The sequence below is a fragment of the Eumetopias jubatus genome, unplaced genomic scaffold (genome assembly GCF_037043125.1).
Source record: "Eumetopias jubatus isolate StellerSeaLion01/CBP00866 unplaced genomic scaffold, mEumJub1_p1.0 scaffold_5, whole genome shotgun sequence".
NCBI lineage: Eukaryota > Metazoa > Chordata > Mammalia > Carnivora > Otariidae > Eumetopias > Eumetopias jubatus.
Genome location: NW_028274811.1, coordinates 54,585,493 through 54,604,839, shown reverse-complemented (window position 1 = coordinate 54,604,839; position 19,347 = coordinate 54,585,493). Strand labels below are relative to the sequence as shown.

The following is a 19,347-nucleotide window of genomic DNA, read 5'->3' as shown; positions in this document are numbered from 1 at the left end:
TCATATCCTTGGAAAACTAGATGTTTTTGATAAAAATTAATTAAAATCACTTCCTATATACACATGGTACCAAAATTTTAAGGAATTGCTAAATCCTATCTTCCTCTGGGATGAGTGTCCCTTATCTCGAGGGGCAGGAAATAAGGAAAATATTTTCTTTTAAAACCCAACAGTTGTAACTGTCTCTTCTTAAGTCTTTGATCTGTCGTGGTTGTTTATTATACAGTTCAGATTCAGGAAGATTAAGGGCACCAACTTCTTTTATAAAGAAGGTGAGCTTGTCTTGACCATAAAGATCATTTCCATGATTCATCATTATCCAGGTATTGACATGAGGCTCTATTTTGTCTAATTTAGAACTCATAGACAGGTGCTTACAGAAGTCCCCATGTTCTGTTGGTCGCTGGGCCCAGGTAGCTCCTGTCCAACACAGATCCCAGCCTGGGTGGGCAAACCAAGCTTTGCCCTTGCCAAGAGTCACTGTGACCCAGTGATAACTTAAGGATTTATTGACATCATTGCCCTATCATATTTATTTTGTATGGTTATTAGTTTATTCTGTAGCCAGCTACTTTTTTTTTTTTAACAGGAGACATTATTTTATTTTATTCCACTAAAAAAATGTTTTGCAGCCTTTAAGATACCCAGAGTCCTCCAGGGACACCAAATGGCAAACATGTTGTTTGGGAATCTGCAAACCCCCTCCGGGGGGTGGAAAACAGGTACTAGGAAATCTCCAGAGGAGCCTATTTTCTCTTCCCTGCTCCCTGCCCACCCCCCTTCTCATGGCCATGGAAACTCCCAGGGCTACAGCAGCAGTGATTTCCCCCTTGGCTGCTGGAGTTAAAACTGAGACACCAGTGCCTTCCAGTAGAAAAGGGGTGGGTTGTGGACCAAGTGAAATTCTTACCCATGAGCCATATGCAGGGGATGTCCAGCTGTACCAGAAGGAAATTTCCCCACCCTGCCTAATTTTTACCCACCTGAGCTATTTTCCTTCCCATTTCTCCTCCCGCCCCACCCCCACCCGGCCCCCTTCGAATGGTATCTGTCAGGCTGCCTGGGCTGCTCTGCTGTCTAACCTCTGAAGGTCACAGCACTGAACACCTCATTTGTCAGCAACAATGACTTGAATGCTGTTCCCTCAGCGTCATAGTCTGGCGAGGGAGGGAGTATATTTCCTCATAGGGGGGAGGAGAGAAGCAGGCGGAGTCCTCGTCTCCCAGCTGTGTCTCTTCTAGCTGGTCAGCATCAGGGCTGGATCTGAAATGGGAGCGGAAAACACAGACCCGGTACAGTCCACGCCACCTCTCTTGGAACCAGGCCACACGGATGCTTGCCTTCTCCCAACACCTTCCTTACACACCAGACAAAGCCATGGGCCGCGACTGTGACAGCTGGAAGGGGAGTGTCCCCATGCCACTCAACATACCTGTCATTTCCACTGGCCACAAAGGAAGGGTAGTCTTGGTCACCAACAAATGCAGCGTTCTCTGGAGGATATATGGTATAGTACTGAGGAGGGCTTGGCGTGGCGCTCACCACCCCTCCAGGTGGTATGAGACCACAGGGGTTCACCACTGGCTGCAGGTAGGCGGTGTTCATCCCAAGGGGCTCTTGAGCACCGTAAGGAGGGATATACTGCACCACAGTGGCCCCATGAAAGGTGATGGGTTGGTTGATACCAGTGAAAACAAATGATTGTCCTCCTGCCGTCTGCTCCGAATCCAGGACCCTTTCCTCACTTTCCTTGCACACCTGGCAGGAGAGCATTTTGAACTTGCACACAGCAATCAGGATGAATGTCACCCCGACTGACAGCAGGATGGGCCCAAGAAGCTGGGTCCATTCAAAGTGGGAGACACCTTGGTATTTGATCCAGCCCATGACGGTGAACGTGATCCCCACCAGTCCCAGGAAGATGCCTGAGAAGAGCAACGTGGCCCCTGCCTTGTCATCATCGGACACCTGGATGTCAGCGGTGCTGGGTGTGTAAGGAGTGACGGAAAACACGTTGAGAGGGGAGTCCTCCAAGTGGCTGCTGCCTTGCTCCATCGTCCGCCCGTGATCACCCCGCTTCCTGGAGGGGAAGGGAATGTGAGGGCTCCTAAGAGCCGAGTGGAGTAATAATAGGCTCAGATTAGTTATGGAAGAACTTTGGGCCCCTGTGGTTAACAGAGTATAACATGCAGAGGCCTGAACTTTGTTTAGAAGAATAAAGGTCTGAGAAATGAAGCTTGAAGTTTTCTATTCTCTGTCAACAATTGGAGGTTTCTGTTTTACAATTCAGTGACAAGCTCTCTCTCATTCATATTCCTTCACTCATTCAAAAGTATTTGAGCCTGTCCTCATGTGCTAGGAGATGCTTTCCTAGATGCTAAAGGCATTGCTCCAAGGCCGTTTGCATCCTACCAAAACCAGGACTGGAGAGATGGCAGAGCCACATCCGGGCCTCTGGTGGAATGGGGGCCCTTGATGTACCCCTTACATGTTCAGACACCTCACCCACTTTTCCTCCTGAGTCAGCTCACAGGAAGTAAGCAGACACCCATTTCTTGACTGTGTTTGCCCTTCCCACATCAGGAGCTTGAGCTGGGATGACACTTAATCTCCCACACCTCTCACTGAGCTCTGAGGCGCTGTCTTCTGACCAGTCCATGTGCCTTTTGCTTTCAGCATGTGGGGAATAGCTCCAGCTGTGGGTGAGGAAGGACAGCTTAGGAAACGCACCACATCACTGGCAGAGGTTGAATAAGCATCAGGTATGACCTGGCGTCCAGGGGACACCTGCTTTGGACCCTCCCTCCATGGTGGCAGCACAGCCCCTGGTCTCCAAGGTGAAGTCAGCAGCTACATTTTCAAGGCTGCTGTGTTTTGCAACCAAACCCAAGCTAATTTAGAGAAGAAAGCTTGTCTTTAATGACATTATCCGTCGTTCATAACTACGGAATTGCAAGGCGGCCCCATGAATGTCTTCCTCCGCAGAATGGTAGGTGTAGCCCCTTTTTCCTTTCCTGCACAAGTCTTATCCAAACAGATGTCTCTCTTCAGTGGTTAAATGTTATATTAGCTCCCTTTGCCAATATTGAGCAGAAGGTCCAGGAAAACAATTGCCCTCTTGCCCTAGGCAGGGATTCCCAAACTTTCCTGATGATAAAAATCACCAGGTCCACTTTTTTAAAGGGCAAAATCTGAGTTCCTTACTCAGACCAGCAAAAATAAAATTTCCAAGGAAGTCTAAGAGCCCCAAGTGGCTTTTCTCATCAGGAATCTTGGTAAACTCTACTCCAAGTTAATCCCAAGTGCTCCTAGGAGACCAGGAGACTTTGTTCCCCACCAGAAATGCCTCCCCCTGCTACAAGATAAGGCCTGTAGTCTCCAACTTCATTGCCAGATGGGAAAGCAAGCAGGTGACCCCCTAGGGAGTCTTCCCAGGTGTGTCCCTGAGCAGCCAGGATGGAGTGGTGGTGCAGTTGGAGTGGTCTGCCCTTTTCCCCACTGAGCTGGATCAAAGATCCAGGGAAGCCAGCTTTTCTCTCTAATCATCAAAATTCTGCTCAGCTAGCCTGACATTCTTTTCATGCTCTTAATCCCTGAGTTAACAGCTGAAACAGTCCCTGGCATTTAGAAAAAGCTAGGCTCTCAAAATTCTTCTTCTCAATCACTCAGTAAATGTTTCTCATTTGTCTTAAGCTACATCCACTTGCAGTTAAGAGAATGACTGGGAGCACTCAAGGAGCAGAGCAGAGAGATCACGTTAAGGAAAATACCCCATGAGAGCAAAACTGGAATAACTTTTAGAGCAGACAGTTCAGGAAATTCTCTAAATTTCCAAGGTCACCTTGATTTAGCTTCTCACTCCAAAAGCTTAAACTCTGTCTATATGGTAAATAACAATTTTTAAAAGCCTAACAAACCAAATTCAACAGGATATTAAAAGGATCATGCTATGACCAAGTGGGATTTATTCTTAGAATGCAAGGATGGTTCAACATTCAAAAATCAATCAATGTAATCACAATGTAATCACATCAACAGAATGAAGGAGAGAGAAAAAACCCTATGTACTTACCTCAACTGATATCAGAAAAAAAGTGTTAAGGATTTTTTTTTTTTTAGATTTATTTATTTGAGAGAGAGAAAGAGAGAGAGTGCACACCAGTAGGGGAGGGGCAAAAGGAGAGAGTCCCAGGCAGACTTCCTGCTGAGCATGAATCCTGACTCGAGGCTTGATCCCAGGACCCATGAGATCTCCACCTGAGCTGAAGTCACAAGTCAGAAGCTCAGCTAACTAAGCCACCCAACTAAGCTCAACCAACTAAGCCATGCCCCCAAATGTTAAGGATTATTGAACATTTATGATGGACCAGGCATGATTCTAGGTATTTAATATACATGGTATCATTTAATATACATGGTATCATTTCATCTTTTCAACAACCAGGTTATAATCAATCACGAAAACTATGCTGGCATGGCAGCCTCACAGCTGCTGGGCCTTGGGCACCCACAACCACAAAAGAACATCGGACTCCGCTTTTTACTCTAAAGTCATTTTGATTTCTCTCTTCTTTGTTTAGATCTTATTTATTAACTAATGATGTGTTTAATATGATTCTTATATATATATATACACATTATTTCCACTTGTAGATAACTTCTAGAGTTATGTCGTGTATTACATTTAAAATTTAGTAGATTGCATGTTATTTCAACCATTAATGTATTTCAGCATGGGAAGAGACCTTTAAAACAATAAAATTATTTTAGTATGAAAAAAGAAAACTATGCTGATAATTAAGCTCCAAACCATCCTTAGATACTCTGCTTTAGCTGAGACTCTACTATGTATATTTTTCCTTTGCCAGGTGGCTCCATGTTAGGCTCTGGTACTGGGGGCACTGGAGGGAGACTGCAAGGGAAGAGCAAGGAGAAAGAAATTACTGTGTCCTATTTTGCTTGCTCTTACTGTCATTGTCACTCCAGGAGATTTCATCATCCTGGCGGTAACAGTTCCAGTTTCCAGGGGGTTCCCCCCAACACACCAAGACCAGCCTCACTGGCCCCTTCAGAAATACCAACATCATATTGTATATTTGAAAGTTGCCAAGACAGTAAATCTTAAAAATTCTCATCACAAGAAAAAAAAATTCTGTATCTGTGTATGGTATGGTAAGTAGAATTATTATGACTATTTCACAATATCTATAAATATTAAATCATTATGCTGTTCATTTGAAACTAATATAATGTATGTTAATTTTTAAAAATTACCAGCAGCAGTCAGACAGTGGCTCCTCCCTGGAGGCTTTTGGGTTTTGGTTTTGTCTACTAGATCACCAGTTTATTAGAAAATGATGTAACTCAGTGACAGGCAGATGGTCTGGGGAAAGGGCAGGGAGTTCCCATGCTTTCTCAGAGCACACCACTCTCCCCAATGCTCCATGTGCTCACAACCCTGGATGTTCTCTGAATCCATCCTTTTGGGTTTTATGGAGTCTCCCCAGGGCTTCTTGGCCCAAGAGCCTCTGATGTCAGCACTAGCTGAGTGGCATTTTCTATTCAGAAAGCTGGGTCCCAACTCCATGGAGGTGCACTTACCAGATATTTTGGATTTAATATGTTAATTTGTACAGCTGAGAGTGGCTTTAAAGGTGTACATGATTGGTTGACTGAAAGTTGGGCTTTCCGGTGGCCTATATTCAATGAGACTGAGATACCAGAGTTTCTGTGATATAACGTAGAGAAATTCAAAGACATTGGGAGATAGAGATGTTGGAGTGAATTTTTCATGACTGATTTGCACACCAATTTCCCACCCCTTGATCCCTTCCCTAAGGCATTGACAAATACCCCAGCACGGAGAGCACCAGCGCCCTTGAAAAGCTTTCTGATGGCTGTCTTTTATAGGCCAGGTATGATGTTAAGAGATTTTGCCAGTGAGGTAGGCTCCCTGATTTTAATGGGGATGACGTGCAAATTTTAGACTAGTAGAGGCCAAGTGAAAGCACTAATGGGCAATAGGGATGAAGGATTACTAGAATATTTTGACCCACAATAATCTGTGTTTATGGCAAACTGATCATAGCGTCCCTAGGAACAAAATGCATGAACATCCTACAAAAATGTTACTGGATTTGTAGAACAGGAAAAAAATCCAGATCTGGGGTCCAAAATCCTGACTTGTGTTATCATCACAGAGAGTCAAGGTTTCTTAGCAAGTTTTCATACTTAAGCTGCTCAGAAACCTGGAGCTCCATGACTGAAGAGGAAACTGGGATCCCTCCCCTTGATAAAGAACTCTGCAACACTGTCTCAAGGATATTCTTTTTTTTTTTTTAAGATTTTATTTATTTATATGACAGAGAGACACAGCGAGAGCAGGAACACAAGCAGGGGGAGTGGGAGAGGGAGAAGCAGGCTTCCCGCTGAGCAGGGAGCCCGACGTGGGACTCGATCCCGGGATCCTGGGATCATGACCTGAGCCGAAGGCAGACGCTCAACGACTGAGCCACCCGGGCGCCCTCAAGGATATTCTTTAAATCATCCTCCAGCTATTCCTTCAAGGACCTACAGCCATTTGCCCTTACTTCTTGGGAATTGATATACATTGACTCTGAGCTGATACTCATTTCTAGGGACCCAAAATGCCACTGTAGTCCAAAAATCAAAGTGGGGGGGGCTCTTGATGGTCAGGTGATACATGGAGTTTTGTCTTGTTTAAATGACAAAGGGGCCAGTAGGTCTATGAGTCCACCGTGTGTTTATTTCACTAGTTCTTGAATGTACAATATTTGGCAATTGGCAAATCCCCAATTGGCTCCCTAACCTGTGGAGTGAGGGCTACTCTGATAGGAAGAGCCACGTAGAAGTCCTTCCTTATTATGATAGATATACAAAAGTAATTCCACTTTCCTGGGGGAATGACAGAAATGAATGTCACCATCAAAGACACAGGGGTGAAAGAGTCGGGGTGATGATACCTATCACATCCCTGTTGAACTCACCTATTTGGCCTATGAAGAAGGCAGATAAATCATAAATGATTATGTACAAGTTTAATCCAGTGGTGACTCCAGTCATAGCTGGTGTTCCAGATGTAGATCTTAGCTGGAACAAATCCTCATAGCCCCCGGCACCTGGTATGCAGTGATCATTCTGGCAAATGACGGTTTTCTTTTCTTTTTTTTTTTTTAAGATTATTTATTTATTTATTTGACAGAGAGAGAGACAGCGAGAGAGGAACACAAGCAGCGAGAGTGGGAGAGGGAGAAGCAGGCTCCCTGTTGAGCAGGGATCCCGATGCGGGGCTCGATCCCAGGACCCTGGGATCATGACCTGAGCCGAAGGCAGATGCTTAACGACTGAGCCACCCAGGTGCCCCTGACAGTTTTCTTGTACATCAAGTTATAAGAACCAATTCTTTCTCTACTCTCTTCAAAATTTTTATCGGTTTAAATGAACGGTCTCAAATGGCTTATAGTCTCTGTGATCAAGTAAGTCTCTTCCTTCAATTTTTAAATTTAATTTTTGTTGCAGTGACACCATGTACAAGAAAAACATCTAATTTCCCCTTGCACTTGTTGTTCAAGAATATTTAGCATTGAAACTTGAAAAGTATTTGTTGACTAAGCCATTGTTGTGAGCCCTCTGTCTTTAAGGTGAGCAACTGATTCGTTCATTTTATACAAAATTTGACCCTTTGTACCGTAGGATGTTTCTTCAATGAATAAAAATAATAGTAATTCATAGAGCAGTGGTTTTCCAAACGTGATCTCCAGATCAGCATCTCACAAGTTGATAGAAATGCAAATTTTTGGCCACTCCCTAAACCTAGAGAATCAGCTCTGTGAGTGAGAGCCAGCCCTTCAGATCAATCCCATGCCTGTTGAAGTTTGGGAACCACCACAATCAAGAAATATGTTGAACTGAAAGTGACAATGCTGTGACTCTCTTAGAGAAAATGATTTCAAGTACATTCAATTCAAAACATATTTCAGGTTATGCTTCATGAAAAAACTCTCTGGTCCATAGTTTTTCTTAGTATTATCCTTTGGCTACCTAAGAGAAAGTAAATTTCAGCATATATAAAAAAAACCTGTTAAGACCAGACAGTGGAGAGGAGTGCAGTCAGCATTCCCTACACAGAAATACCGGGCCTGGAGGAGGGAGCAACCGCATCTTATGAGCTCCTGTACCATTGCTCTATGCTTTGTGGTGGCCCTTACTGCTTGCGCAAGAGGTCTCTTACTCCACTGGGGTTTCCGTTCATTGTAGAATCAAAGGTGGCAGGACCTTTAAGCCACAGGCCTAACCTTCTAACCAAGTTTGCAGAACTTCTTAAGAAGTCAGGGGCAGGGTCGCCTCGGTGGCTCAGTAGGTTAAGAGTCTGCCTTCGGCTCAGGTCATGATCCCAGGGTCCTGGGATCGAGCCCCACATCGGGCTCCTTGCTCAGCGGAGAGCCTGCTTCTCCCTCTTCCTCTGCCCTCCCCCTGCTTATGCTGTCTCTCTCTCTCATTCTCTCTCTCTCTCAAAATAAATAAAATTTTTAAAAAAGAGAAAAAAAAAGAAGTCGGGGTCAGAAGTAGGTGTCCCTGTGCTCCCAGACATGGGACTGTGAATGCGGAATGAGAACACCCTCATCTTGCCTTCCGAAATGTGCTTCCCCAAGTGCCCCGCAGCGGATCTGACTCAACTTTGGAGGGTGAGGGGCAAGAGAGGTAGTGTCAGGTGGTGGGGGGAAGTGACAAAGGGAAACGTGGAGGTTGGTGGCAACAGCAGGGGTGGTGATGGGTGGTGATGGTGATGCAGGGAGGGATGACGCTGGCACTGTCACACCCCACCCTGACGGGCGCCTCGCTGGCCACACCTTTATCTGGGAGAGGGGCGGGCAGATTTGGGCTGTTAGTTAAAAAAAAAACAAAAAACTACTACTACTAATTCAACTCTGAGTTCAGAAAATCTGGCTGGTAAGTTTTCACAGTTATTGATCACTCATTTTAAATTTGTTGGAAGTATGTACATTCAATATGCTATTTCCTCTTTCAACAAAATTGACTTCTGTTTAAGAAAATGCAGAGGCACATTCTCTGGGATGGTTCTCAATGAACTCGGTGGCTGCTGGAGACACTTCAGGACCCCATCTTATTGCAGATTTCTGTGTCCGTTGTTATGTGATCACCTGGGCACGTCCCCACAGACAGCATTATAAACTGAAGCTGTCCCCCTTGGGCTCCCCGTGCTCTGCCCCTCCCTCTGTCTCCGCTTGCAGCAGACATGAAACTAAATGAATCAGAGACAAAATGACTTTCCTTAAGATGCAGTTATAATGACAAATGAAAACTAGTCACCTAAAACTAAATACTTCCAAGAAACAACTAAGGTTGCTGAATAGGTCATTTAGCAGATTCGTTATTTGGGAAATCAACCCAGATCCATGACTCTATATGTATCTTTTGATAAGAGCATTCTTTTCCATATGGCTGACTCTTTCAACCTAAACTTTTCCCAGCCACATCTAGGGAACAGAGCTACCTCCTTCCAAAGCAGTCATGACACTGACCTTGCAGGAAATTCCAGGCTGTGTTTTATTTGCTGGTTTGATTGTGGTTTATAATTACGATGGACCTTGCTTCTTCTTAACACTTTGTGTATATATACTTCCAGTTTTCCCCTTACAACAAACTTACACATTTTATGGAAATGAAATCACATTAAACTGTAATAGTCTTTAACTCTCTTTTTGCCTAATGGCTCATGTCATCCTTCCCAAATCCATATAATTTATTTTTAACATTCTCACAAAAATGACTGCTTGGGGCAATTACAGCTGGGAATTTCTGAAACATGATATATCACGATAGCAAATAGAGATCAAGGATTAAGCTCATTTTTTGCCAGAATAATAAAATCCATAATCTGAATAAGAGTCCAGGGTAAATAATTTTTTTAAATTTGGTGAGGCACTGTTGTGTCAAGAGTGTCAGAAAACAGACACCTTTAAATTGACTGGTGAGGGGGCACCTGGGTGGCTCCGTCCGTTAAGCGTCCGACTCTTGATTTCAGATCAGGTCATGATCTCAGGGTTGTGAGGTTGAGCCCTGAGTCGGGCTCCCCGCTCGTGGAGTCTGTTTGAGACTCTCTCTCCCTCCCTCTTCCTCTGCCCCTCTCCCTGCTCATGCGCGCTCTCTCTCTCTCTCAAACAAATAAATAAATTAAATCTTTAAATTGACTGGTGAGAACATGACTTGGTACAGCCTTTTTTTTTTTTTGGAGGAGAGCAATTTGGTAATATCTGTTAAAATTTAAAATGCACATACAATTGAATTGAAGAAGATGCAAATATTTTCTTCTAAGAATGTAACCTACATATATACTTTACACAAAAGAGTGTCTTCACAGAGCAGACAATGAATCACTGTCTATAGTAACACACACACACAAATCCCTAAATGTCCATCAACCATGGACTGGATAAATAAGTTACGGTGATAACGATGGGGTATCTGCCACTGTTAAAGAGGAGCAGGTCTGTAGGGACAGGTATGGGATAATCTCTAAGATGTGTTATTGACTGAAAAAAAAAAGAGGGAATAGTGTATTTCCTATCTACCATTTGCAAGGGGAGAGAGGTATATGCTTGTCATTGAATGTATGGTGCTTGGAATATCACTGAAAGGGTACACAATAAATTGGGAAAGAGAATTGGCAAGGGGTTCCATTTATCTATTGCTGTATAACAATCCACCCCAAAATTTTGTGGCTTAAAACACAATTCTGTAGGTTGACTGAGTTTTGCGGGGTAGCCTACTAGGGTGGCAGTCCTCTGTAAGCCCAAGATTGACCGACTGAGGTGGCGGTCCAAGATGGTTCACTCCCATGGCTGAGAGTTACACTGGCTGTTGCTAGGAGTTCAGCGAGGCTTGTTTACCAGAGCTTCTACCTGTGCTCTTTCCACATGATTTCTCCCAGCTTGCTGCCCGGCTTTCAAGAGGCAGTGTCCTAAGAGTGAGCATTCCATGGGTCTCACATGGAAGCTGCAAGGATCTTATGACCTAGCTTTGGAAGCCCCAGAATATTACTTCTCTTTCATTCTGTTGCTCAAGCAGGCTACTAAACCAGCCCAGACGCAAAAGGAATGGAATTAGATTCTTCTTCTCTATGGGAAGTGTCAAGGTCACAGTTCAGAAGAGCCTATCGGGTAGGAAATAATACTGCCATCCTCTGGAAATACAATCTGCCACAGAGAGATACTGACTTTTCCACTGTTTAGTCTGTGATCCTGCTTGAACTTTTGTCCAAGTGTGTTTCAAGATTTTAGATCAACCACATTTGTATACTCATTCACTTATGTTTGGTTAGTAACCTCACCCTTCTTTACAAGCAAGTTCTCCAGGGGACTCACGGGGGCAACACTGTCACAGTCATCAATAATATCAAGTTCTGAATTTTCCTGGAGTTTCTGGCACATTTTCACTGTTTTGTCAGACTTACCCATCAAACTTCCTGTTTTTAACCACCAACCCACATTTCTCAGTTAAAAATTATAATTTTGAAATGATTATAGTTCGAAGAAGTCAATGAAAAGTGACACTAAAACCACAAAAACAGTTTTCAGAGGTTATCGGAGAACTCTTGTGGGAAGTGAAACTAAGCATGGTCACGCATTTGTTAACAAAACATTTGATTGAACACATTGCGGGTGGGAAGGAAATTGCTTTGTGGGAGCATGTGCGTGTGTGTATGAGATATCAAATGCCTGGAGCCTCACCCCTGAGAGATGAATCTGCACTTAAATAAATGTCAGATGTCTATAAATCAGTGGGAGGTGAGTATTTGAGAAGAATCTCAATATTAAGAATTATCTCCTGCTAACCTGTTTTATTTACTTGAATTATAGCTGTGACAGCAGATAGTTATATTCCTCCTTTTACAACAAAAAGACACAGTGGTTGAATCCGAGCTATATTATGGTCATGCAGAAAATCAAAACTGTCCCCATGTATTTTACTTTGTTATAAGAATAACAAGAGTATTTGGGCGGGGGGCGATTGCCCTATGGATTCTGTGCATTTATCCCATTCTGTTGAGTGCACTTCCTAATATCCATGTGAGGAACTGTGCCTCAATTTTACAGATGATTAATCCCAGCAACAGGCAAGTGTGTTATCTGACCAACCAGCAGTGCAGGAAGACAATCTGTTTTCCTAAACTGTTTTTAAACTGCTCTTCCGTGAAGGGCACGCGCCTGCTGACAGAGAGATAGAGTGAGCTCTGTATTCCTCAGCCAGGCTGCATCAGCTGAGGGTTGCTAGGGCAGGGGGTTCTTAGGATGTTCTCTCCGACAACCTTTACATTGCTTTTTTTGACTGAACTGAATGTTAACTGGAATGTAGGTGGCAGCCACTGACTTTTTCAGCAGGCAGTAAGGGGGGCGGGGCAAGGGCCCAGCCCCCGGGCCGGAGGATCTTCTGAATGGGGCTGGGGCTGTAGTTCCCTTCCAAACTCAGGAATTTATGTACTTGTGTATACAGCCAGAGGAAGTTGTGGGCTTTTAAGGAACCATATGATTAAATTACACTCACCTGTACGGGGTGGTACAGAGAGGGTGGGAGACGGGAGGGCATTTTTAGAATCCCGACTACCACATTCTGGTTCTGCTGGGAGTCAGAGAGAGGTATTTAAGAACAAGTGACTCAGGTTAAGAATGACCCTACAGGGGATGTTTGTCTAGGCTTCATTGGCATTGCTAGGTACGTTTAAGGAACAATTGCAATGGGTCTTATGGTCCCCAATGTGTGCAAACTGTCCAGTGCTGTGGCTCTCACAGTGTGGGCACAGGACCATAGCATCGGCGGCATCTGGGACTTTGTCCGAAATGCAAATTTGGGGTCCCACCCCAGACCTACTTAATAAGACACTCTGGGGCTGTGGTCCTGAGATCTGTGTTTTAACCAGGTGATTCTGATACTACTCAGTTGAGAACTGTTTCTCTAAAACAAGTCCCCAGCTTCCTTTTTGTTTCTTTTCATTTCTGTGTGTGTGTGTGTGTGTGTGTGTGTGTGTGTGTGTGTGTGTATATAAAACAGGCCATCTCTAAGTTGACTTCCACTTCCAAGAAGCTATGGTTCTGTGAATATTACTGAACTGAATATAAACCAAAAGGCACATGTGTACATCATCTTGTGTGTGTGTGTGTGTGTGTGTGCGCGCGCGCGTGTGTGTGTGTGTAAGCCTATACATGCACAGTGGTTGAGGGCATGGGCTCTGGAGGTTTCTCTGCAACACAATCCTGGCTCCACTGATCACTAGCTGTGTCGCTGGGTCAGCTGCTTAGATTCTCTGAAGCTCGGTTTCCTCATTTATAAAAGGCTAATGACAGTACCTACTTCGGAAGGGTATGAGGATCAAGCAAGATGATACAGCAAGAGCACATAGCCTAGTAAGCTCAGTGACTGCCAGCTGTATTTTATCTTGCTACATTTCTTTAAGCTTTCCCCTTGGGTACTTGACTTTGGGTCCCTAGGAGGGTTGGAGCACCCAGGCTCTCCATGTCAGGCGACCCTGAAACCATTGCCTGGGCCCTCAGGATCAGCTGCTTCTAGGCCTGAAGGTGGACCTTCTCTGACTCTTAGGGTCAGTTTAAGTCTTACCACAGCAAAGGGAGTCACATAGGTAGAGTGCGTACATAATTCCTTGACTGCGTCAATCTCCTCCTCTGGGCAGCTTAAAAACACAAAGAGGAAATGACATATCAACATAGAATCCACTGAAATGGGGAGAAAGAGGCTGGAAACAGCAGGCCTTTGTTATCTGTGTGTGTCTGTTTATATGTTTGTTCTGCATCTTCGGAGGAGCAGAAATAAAGTTAAGGCCTGGGATGCGCCTCTGTGTGAAGTTTAGGGGAGCAAGTGCGTCCGTGGGGAGACATAGAGCCCCTCTGCATCGCTTGTTGCCCCTGACTTCACGGCCCCCCCACTCAAGCTTCGAGGGCTCTGGCCAGAGCTTCCCAAGAGGTCTGAGTGGAGACCAAGCCCTGGTTGAGCCAGAGACCCGGGGAGAGGAGAGGCCTGACAGCAGGGTTTGCTTCTGCCACGGGGAGCTACGGGCTCCTCGGCCTTCTGGGTCCTTCTCAGTGCACTGATGTGGGAGGGAAGGCAGAGGCCACCCAGTGTGAACTGCTGCCTCCTGAAAAGGAATGCATTCTCCCTTGCGTAGGCGGCAGCGACGTGAGGGGCCACCCCCGCAGCTGCTCCCCACCTGCGGCCCGTTCCCAGGCACCACATGGCTCCGTTGGCCTCAGTGCCACCAAGAGAGTGAGTGGTTCAGCCTGGGGGACACTGCTCTGCTCAAAACCACTAATAACCGCAGGAACTCTGGGACGGGACGCTGGCCGGGGCCCCTGCAGCAAGAGGAGATTGAGCTTGCAGCTCTGTGCACTGTTTGAGGCTGATCTCCAGCTGCGGTCTTAAGCAGCTGCCGTATGTCCACCAGTTTTCTGCGGGAGGTGAGCTCCCCCCATGAGAGCTCCCAGGACTGCAGGACTGCGGATCTGCGAGGTTACTGGAAGGCCTCACCTTTCAGAGAGCGAGAGGCCCAAAGGTGCACTCACGACTGCCTTAGCCATCCCACACTTCATGTATTCCCCATGAATGTGTTCTACGTACTAATCTACTTGGTCCCCTTCGTGCAGACCAAGTTTAAACAGTTTGGGGGGTGATTAAAGATACTTTCTTCCCCCACTCTGTTGCTCTGGAAAGCCCACCAATAATTTGATTCCAGTTAGCTGGCACACTGGAGAACAGAACATTCTGCAATACTAAACAATGTTCATAAAATGTCACTGTGGAAGGAAGGACCCTTGGAGAACAATATCCAGCATCCTGAAGATATTTTTTTAAATGGCACTGAGTAAAAAAGTGCTAGGAATAAAACGAAGTCTGTAGCACAATATAACATATGAAAATTAAGAATCCATACACAAGGGCCCCCCAGGTGGCTCAGTTGTTAAGCGTCTGCCTTCAGCTCAGGTCATGATCTCAGGGTCCTGGGATCGAGCCCCGCATCGGGCTCCCTGCTCCGTGGGAAGCCTGCTTCTCCCTCTCTGGCTGCCCCTCTCCCTGCTTGTGCGCTCTCTCTCTCCTCACCTCTCTCTCTCTCTCTCTCAAATAAATAAAATCTTTTCTAAAAATCCATATACAGAACAAAACTCACAAAAACTACACCTTATTCAATGATAAACATTTTTCACATTGATATGGTTGCCTATTGGAGAAAAGAGATTAGTGCTGGGAATGGAGAAAGCAGGGAGAGGGGGTCAGGAGGGGAGGGGAAGGGGAGGGAAATACTTGTAATGATGATGAGAGCAAACTGTGTCTCAAGGAGTATGAGTCACTCTACCCTCTAGAATGAAGTTCCAAAACAAAAGGTAAAAGAGGAAGCAAGCCCTGGCCTAGTTCTTTCACTTGGCCGATGGAGAAACCAAGGCTCAGAAAGATGAATTCCGTGGCTCTGAGGTTCCATTGTCATCAGTGGCACGAACTCCCACCCCACTGCTCTTTATCCTACGTCAGACTGCTGCCCATGTATTTATAATACATTGATCTCTGCCCTTCTAATGAGCAATTCACTGAGTTCTAGTTCTAATTAGAGAGGTAGCTCATTGCTGATCTAACTCCTACCTCCTCCCCAGAGAAGCTGCCCCACGCTCCTGAAAGACAGTAGCCCTGCTGGACACCAGCGGACCCAGCCCTCTTCCTCTTGAGGTGGGCGTCTGACCCAAGGGCTGCCTCTCCACAGATGGGGAGAAGGGTGGCCAACCATCCTGGTTTGCCCTAGACTGAGGGAATTCCCAGGATGCCAGACTCCCAGTGGGCAAACACCGGGAAAGTCCTGCGCCAACTGGGATAAGTTGTTCATTCCATCAGCAAGGGACTTAGGACCCGTGTGCTCAGGTTCAGAACGGCAGAAGAGGCAGGTTCTCCGAGACTGGGAAACTAGAAGATTGAGGCCCTTGCCTGAAAGAGAAGTGCCATGGTATACAAAGAGGGCAAGGAGAGTTGAAGAGCTGCCATGTTGATCACAGGTAAACAAAATTTACAAGTAGGAACCACGAGCAAGTAGAGGATACCGATTATATTTTAGGAAAGCTGACTTTCAGTAGCTTCTTCCTTAAAAACCACCGTGGCCAATTGCAGATCCTTGTGGAGACTCTTTCCAGATGCTTCTGTTTGCTCTTGCTGCTACTTATGCTTTCTTTGCCAAGGAAAGGGCTACAGCAGACTCTTCTCTTCTGTATTAAAGCTAGTTCTCTCCAAATCATGCTGCTTATCTTCCAAATGAAAAAGAAATGAGCAAAATCCAGCACACTTAGAGATTTCCAAGTTGGGAAACCCCAGAGCGACTCTTAACTGACCCCCACCTCCCATCTTTTGGAGCTCATGAAGCTCTTAATCAGCCAAAGTTGAGGTGGCAGATTGTTTTTCCCAAAGGGAGCTGTGACAACATGTCCCATTTCTCATCCTCTTCTGACATTTTACTTTGACACCCTGGAGCTACTGTGAATGTCGCTGCTAATGGTTCACAGCTGATCCCAGTCCAGAGACTTGTCCTTAGCCACGGGGAGCCTTCTCTCCCAGAGGATTGCACCCAAAACCAAGAGACCCCTCAGCCAAAGCCAAGCTGACACAGGGGGACATACGGCCAGCCAGGCTGAGGCTGGTGTCCAGCTGAGGCCACATTCTTGCTTAGCATCCCCACAACCTTGCCTTCCTTTCTCCTTTCCTCACACCCTTTCTCCTGAAAGTATTTCCTTAACATATCGCATGGATAAGTATCCGCCACTTCGGGCTACTTCTGGGGATCCCAACCTAGGACTGACTTCTCCTGGGGAAAGGAGCAATTGTGCACGATTGATTGAAATCTGTGTGTGGTCTTTTGTGATTGGCTGCTATAAAGAGCGTCTTCTTTTTAGTAATGTGCTCTACTGGTATTGGCTTCCAGACTTCTCAAATCATTCATTCATTCACTCAGTCTGTCATTTAACAGCATTGATTGGCCACCCATGATATGCATACAATATGGAGTAAGACCTGTTTCTTTAAATATTTTATTATTAATTTATTCGAGAGAAAGAGCATGTGAACAAGGGGAGAGGCAGAAGGGGAAGGAGAGGGAGAGAGAGAATCTCAAGCAGACTCGTGCTCAGGGCAGAGCCCCACTCCAGGACCCTGAGATCACGACCTGAGCCAAAACCAAGAGTTGGACGCTTAACCCACTGAGCCACCCAGGTGCCCTGTGACCTGTTTTTACAGTGAAGGAATGTATGTTGTAGTAGGGAGGACTTACATGTCACCACAAACCCTAAGATAGAATAAAATATGAACTACAGCAAAGTAGTAGTCTATATCGAGAATGTAGAGAAAGGAGTGATTGATTTTGACTTAGAAAATCAGGAAAGAAATACACATGAGGAGGGAGCATTTCAACAGAGGCTCCAAAGGGGGTAGCATTTTGGTAGCTAGAGGATGCAAGAAAGGACTTTCCAAAAACAGGACCACCACGAAAAAGGCACCCATTCCTGGGGATGCATGCTGTGTTCTCTGACATTCCTGAGAAGCAGTCTGTGTCCTGCAGTAAATGTGCTTATCTCTGTTCTGTCCAGTATGTGTTGAGTGGATATTTTTTAGGTGTAACTCGTAGAGGGCAATATTATTTCTCTTACTTGTGTATTTCTGGAAGGAAGCCCTATGACAGCCCAAAATACTGATAGCAAAACCACCAGGTGTTACTTACAGCAACCACCACAGGGATCTCCCAACCATATGTGGCGACAGGAATGACAGGAGCCCTGGCTGGCGGCTCTAGCCTTAAGTCAACATCATCTTCGGACAGGAGAACCCTAGTCTGATGTCTACTCAAAAGCACCTCCCTCCAGGTAATCACCACCTCTGAGCCCCCAAACCAAACCTCTGTAGCTGGGTCACCTGCCTTTGAGCCTGTCAGGCACTCCCCCCGAGAGCTGGCTCACTGCAGCCCATCACAGCCTGTGTCCAGAACCATTTTGCCTCAGGGATAGAGCCTCTTTTATTCATATTTACGTAAGTACGGGTACTGGGATGGTGCCCTGCACAGAGGAGGTCAATTAATGTTTATAAAATAAAATTTGATCTACCTGCTCGGCCAGTCTCTTCCCAACGAGAAGGGATCCCAGTCAAGTTAGAAACATTTTTAAAGCAGGTGTACGGGACCAAAGTACCTGAGTCGCCTATAACAGGTGCAAGCCATGTGACTTTTCCCTAGCCATGCAAGGAGGCGACAGCAAGAAACTGAAAAGACCCTAAAGGGGACTATGATCCTGTGAAAGTCAGCGATTCACCCAGAGGGACACTCCCAGCCTGCTTTGCCACAGACGGGTCTCTGTGCGTGGGTGACCTAACTGTCCATCCTTCCGGGAGTTTTCACGCGATCTTCCTTTGTATCTTTCTCTACTTTGCTACTTTTCCTATGCCTTTCGATCACTTCAAGGCTTGACTTTATTCATCATCTTAGACTTCTCATGTCTTTCTTTATTCTCCCCTCTTCCTTCTGACTCTCTTCCTGAATTAACTGGGATTAGAAGTACGCCAAGATCTACATCTAAGCATAAAATGAGGTTTAGGTTTTCTGGGTTTTGTTTTTTTTTTTTTGAGGTTTATGTGTTTCAGGTATACAATGGTTCAACATTTGTGTGTATATATAATATATATATATATATATATATTGCAAAATGATCGCCACAATAAATGTACTTAGTATCCATCACCATACATAGTTACACATTTTTTTTTTTCCTAATGGGAACCTTTAAGATTTACTCTTAGCAGCTTTCAACAAGCACTACAGTGTTATTAACTAGTCGCTCCGTTCTGAAGCTGTACAAGTACCATGCGGTAGTGGATAAACTAGCTGGGTGGTGCTGGTATCTCACCCCCACCCCCTGCCTCCCCTCCATCTCAGGCAAGTCTCTTCTTGCTAAGCCCCTTCCCACATGGGTTATGGTCTTATCCCCTCCCTTAACTGTCCTTCTCCCCGTCCTAGCCTCTCCCCTCTGGTCTTCAGACACTAAAGCCCTCCCTCCCTTCCTTCCTTCCCAGCCATCGCACTACTGCACAAAACTCCCTGAAAAATCGCCAGCACACGGTGCCTCCATATCCTCCCTCTTGTGCAATCCCTAAGCTCTCCCCCCACTACCCCCTCAGCCCCCCACCCCGGGAAATTACTCTGGCCCTGACCCCCAAGCCAGCGGAGCAGCCTGATCCAGTGAACTTTCTACAGCCCTTCATTCCGGGGCGGGGGCGGCCTCTGTA

General features: G+C 45.6%; 1 protein-coding gene across 1 annotated transcript; it reads right to left on the bottom strand.

Annotated features, from left to right (window-relative positions):
- Positions 1 to 1,115: 1,115 nt before the first annotated feature.
- TMEM174 (transmembrane protein 174) lies at positions 1,116 to 2,055 on the bottom strand. Its single transcript, XM_028089655.1, has 2 exons — positions 1,433 to 2,055; positions 1,116 to 1,263 (listed from the first exon to the last, which is right to left on the bottom strand). The coding sequence occupies exons 1-2, from the start codon at positions 2,053 to 2,055 to the stop codon at positions 1,116 to 1,118; spliced, it is 771 nt and encodes a 256-aa protein (XP_027945456.1).
- Positions 2,056 to 19,347: the final 17,292 nt, after the last annotated feature.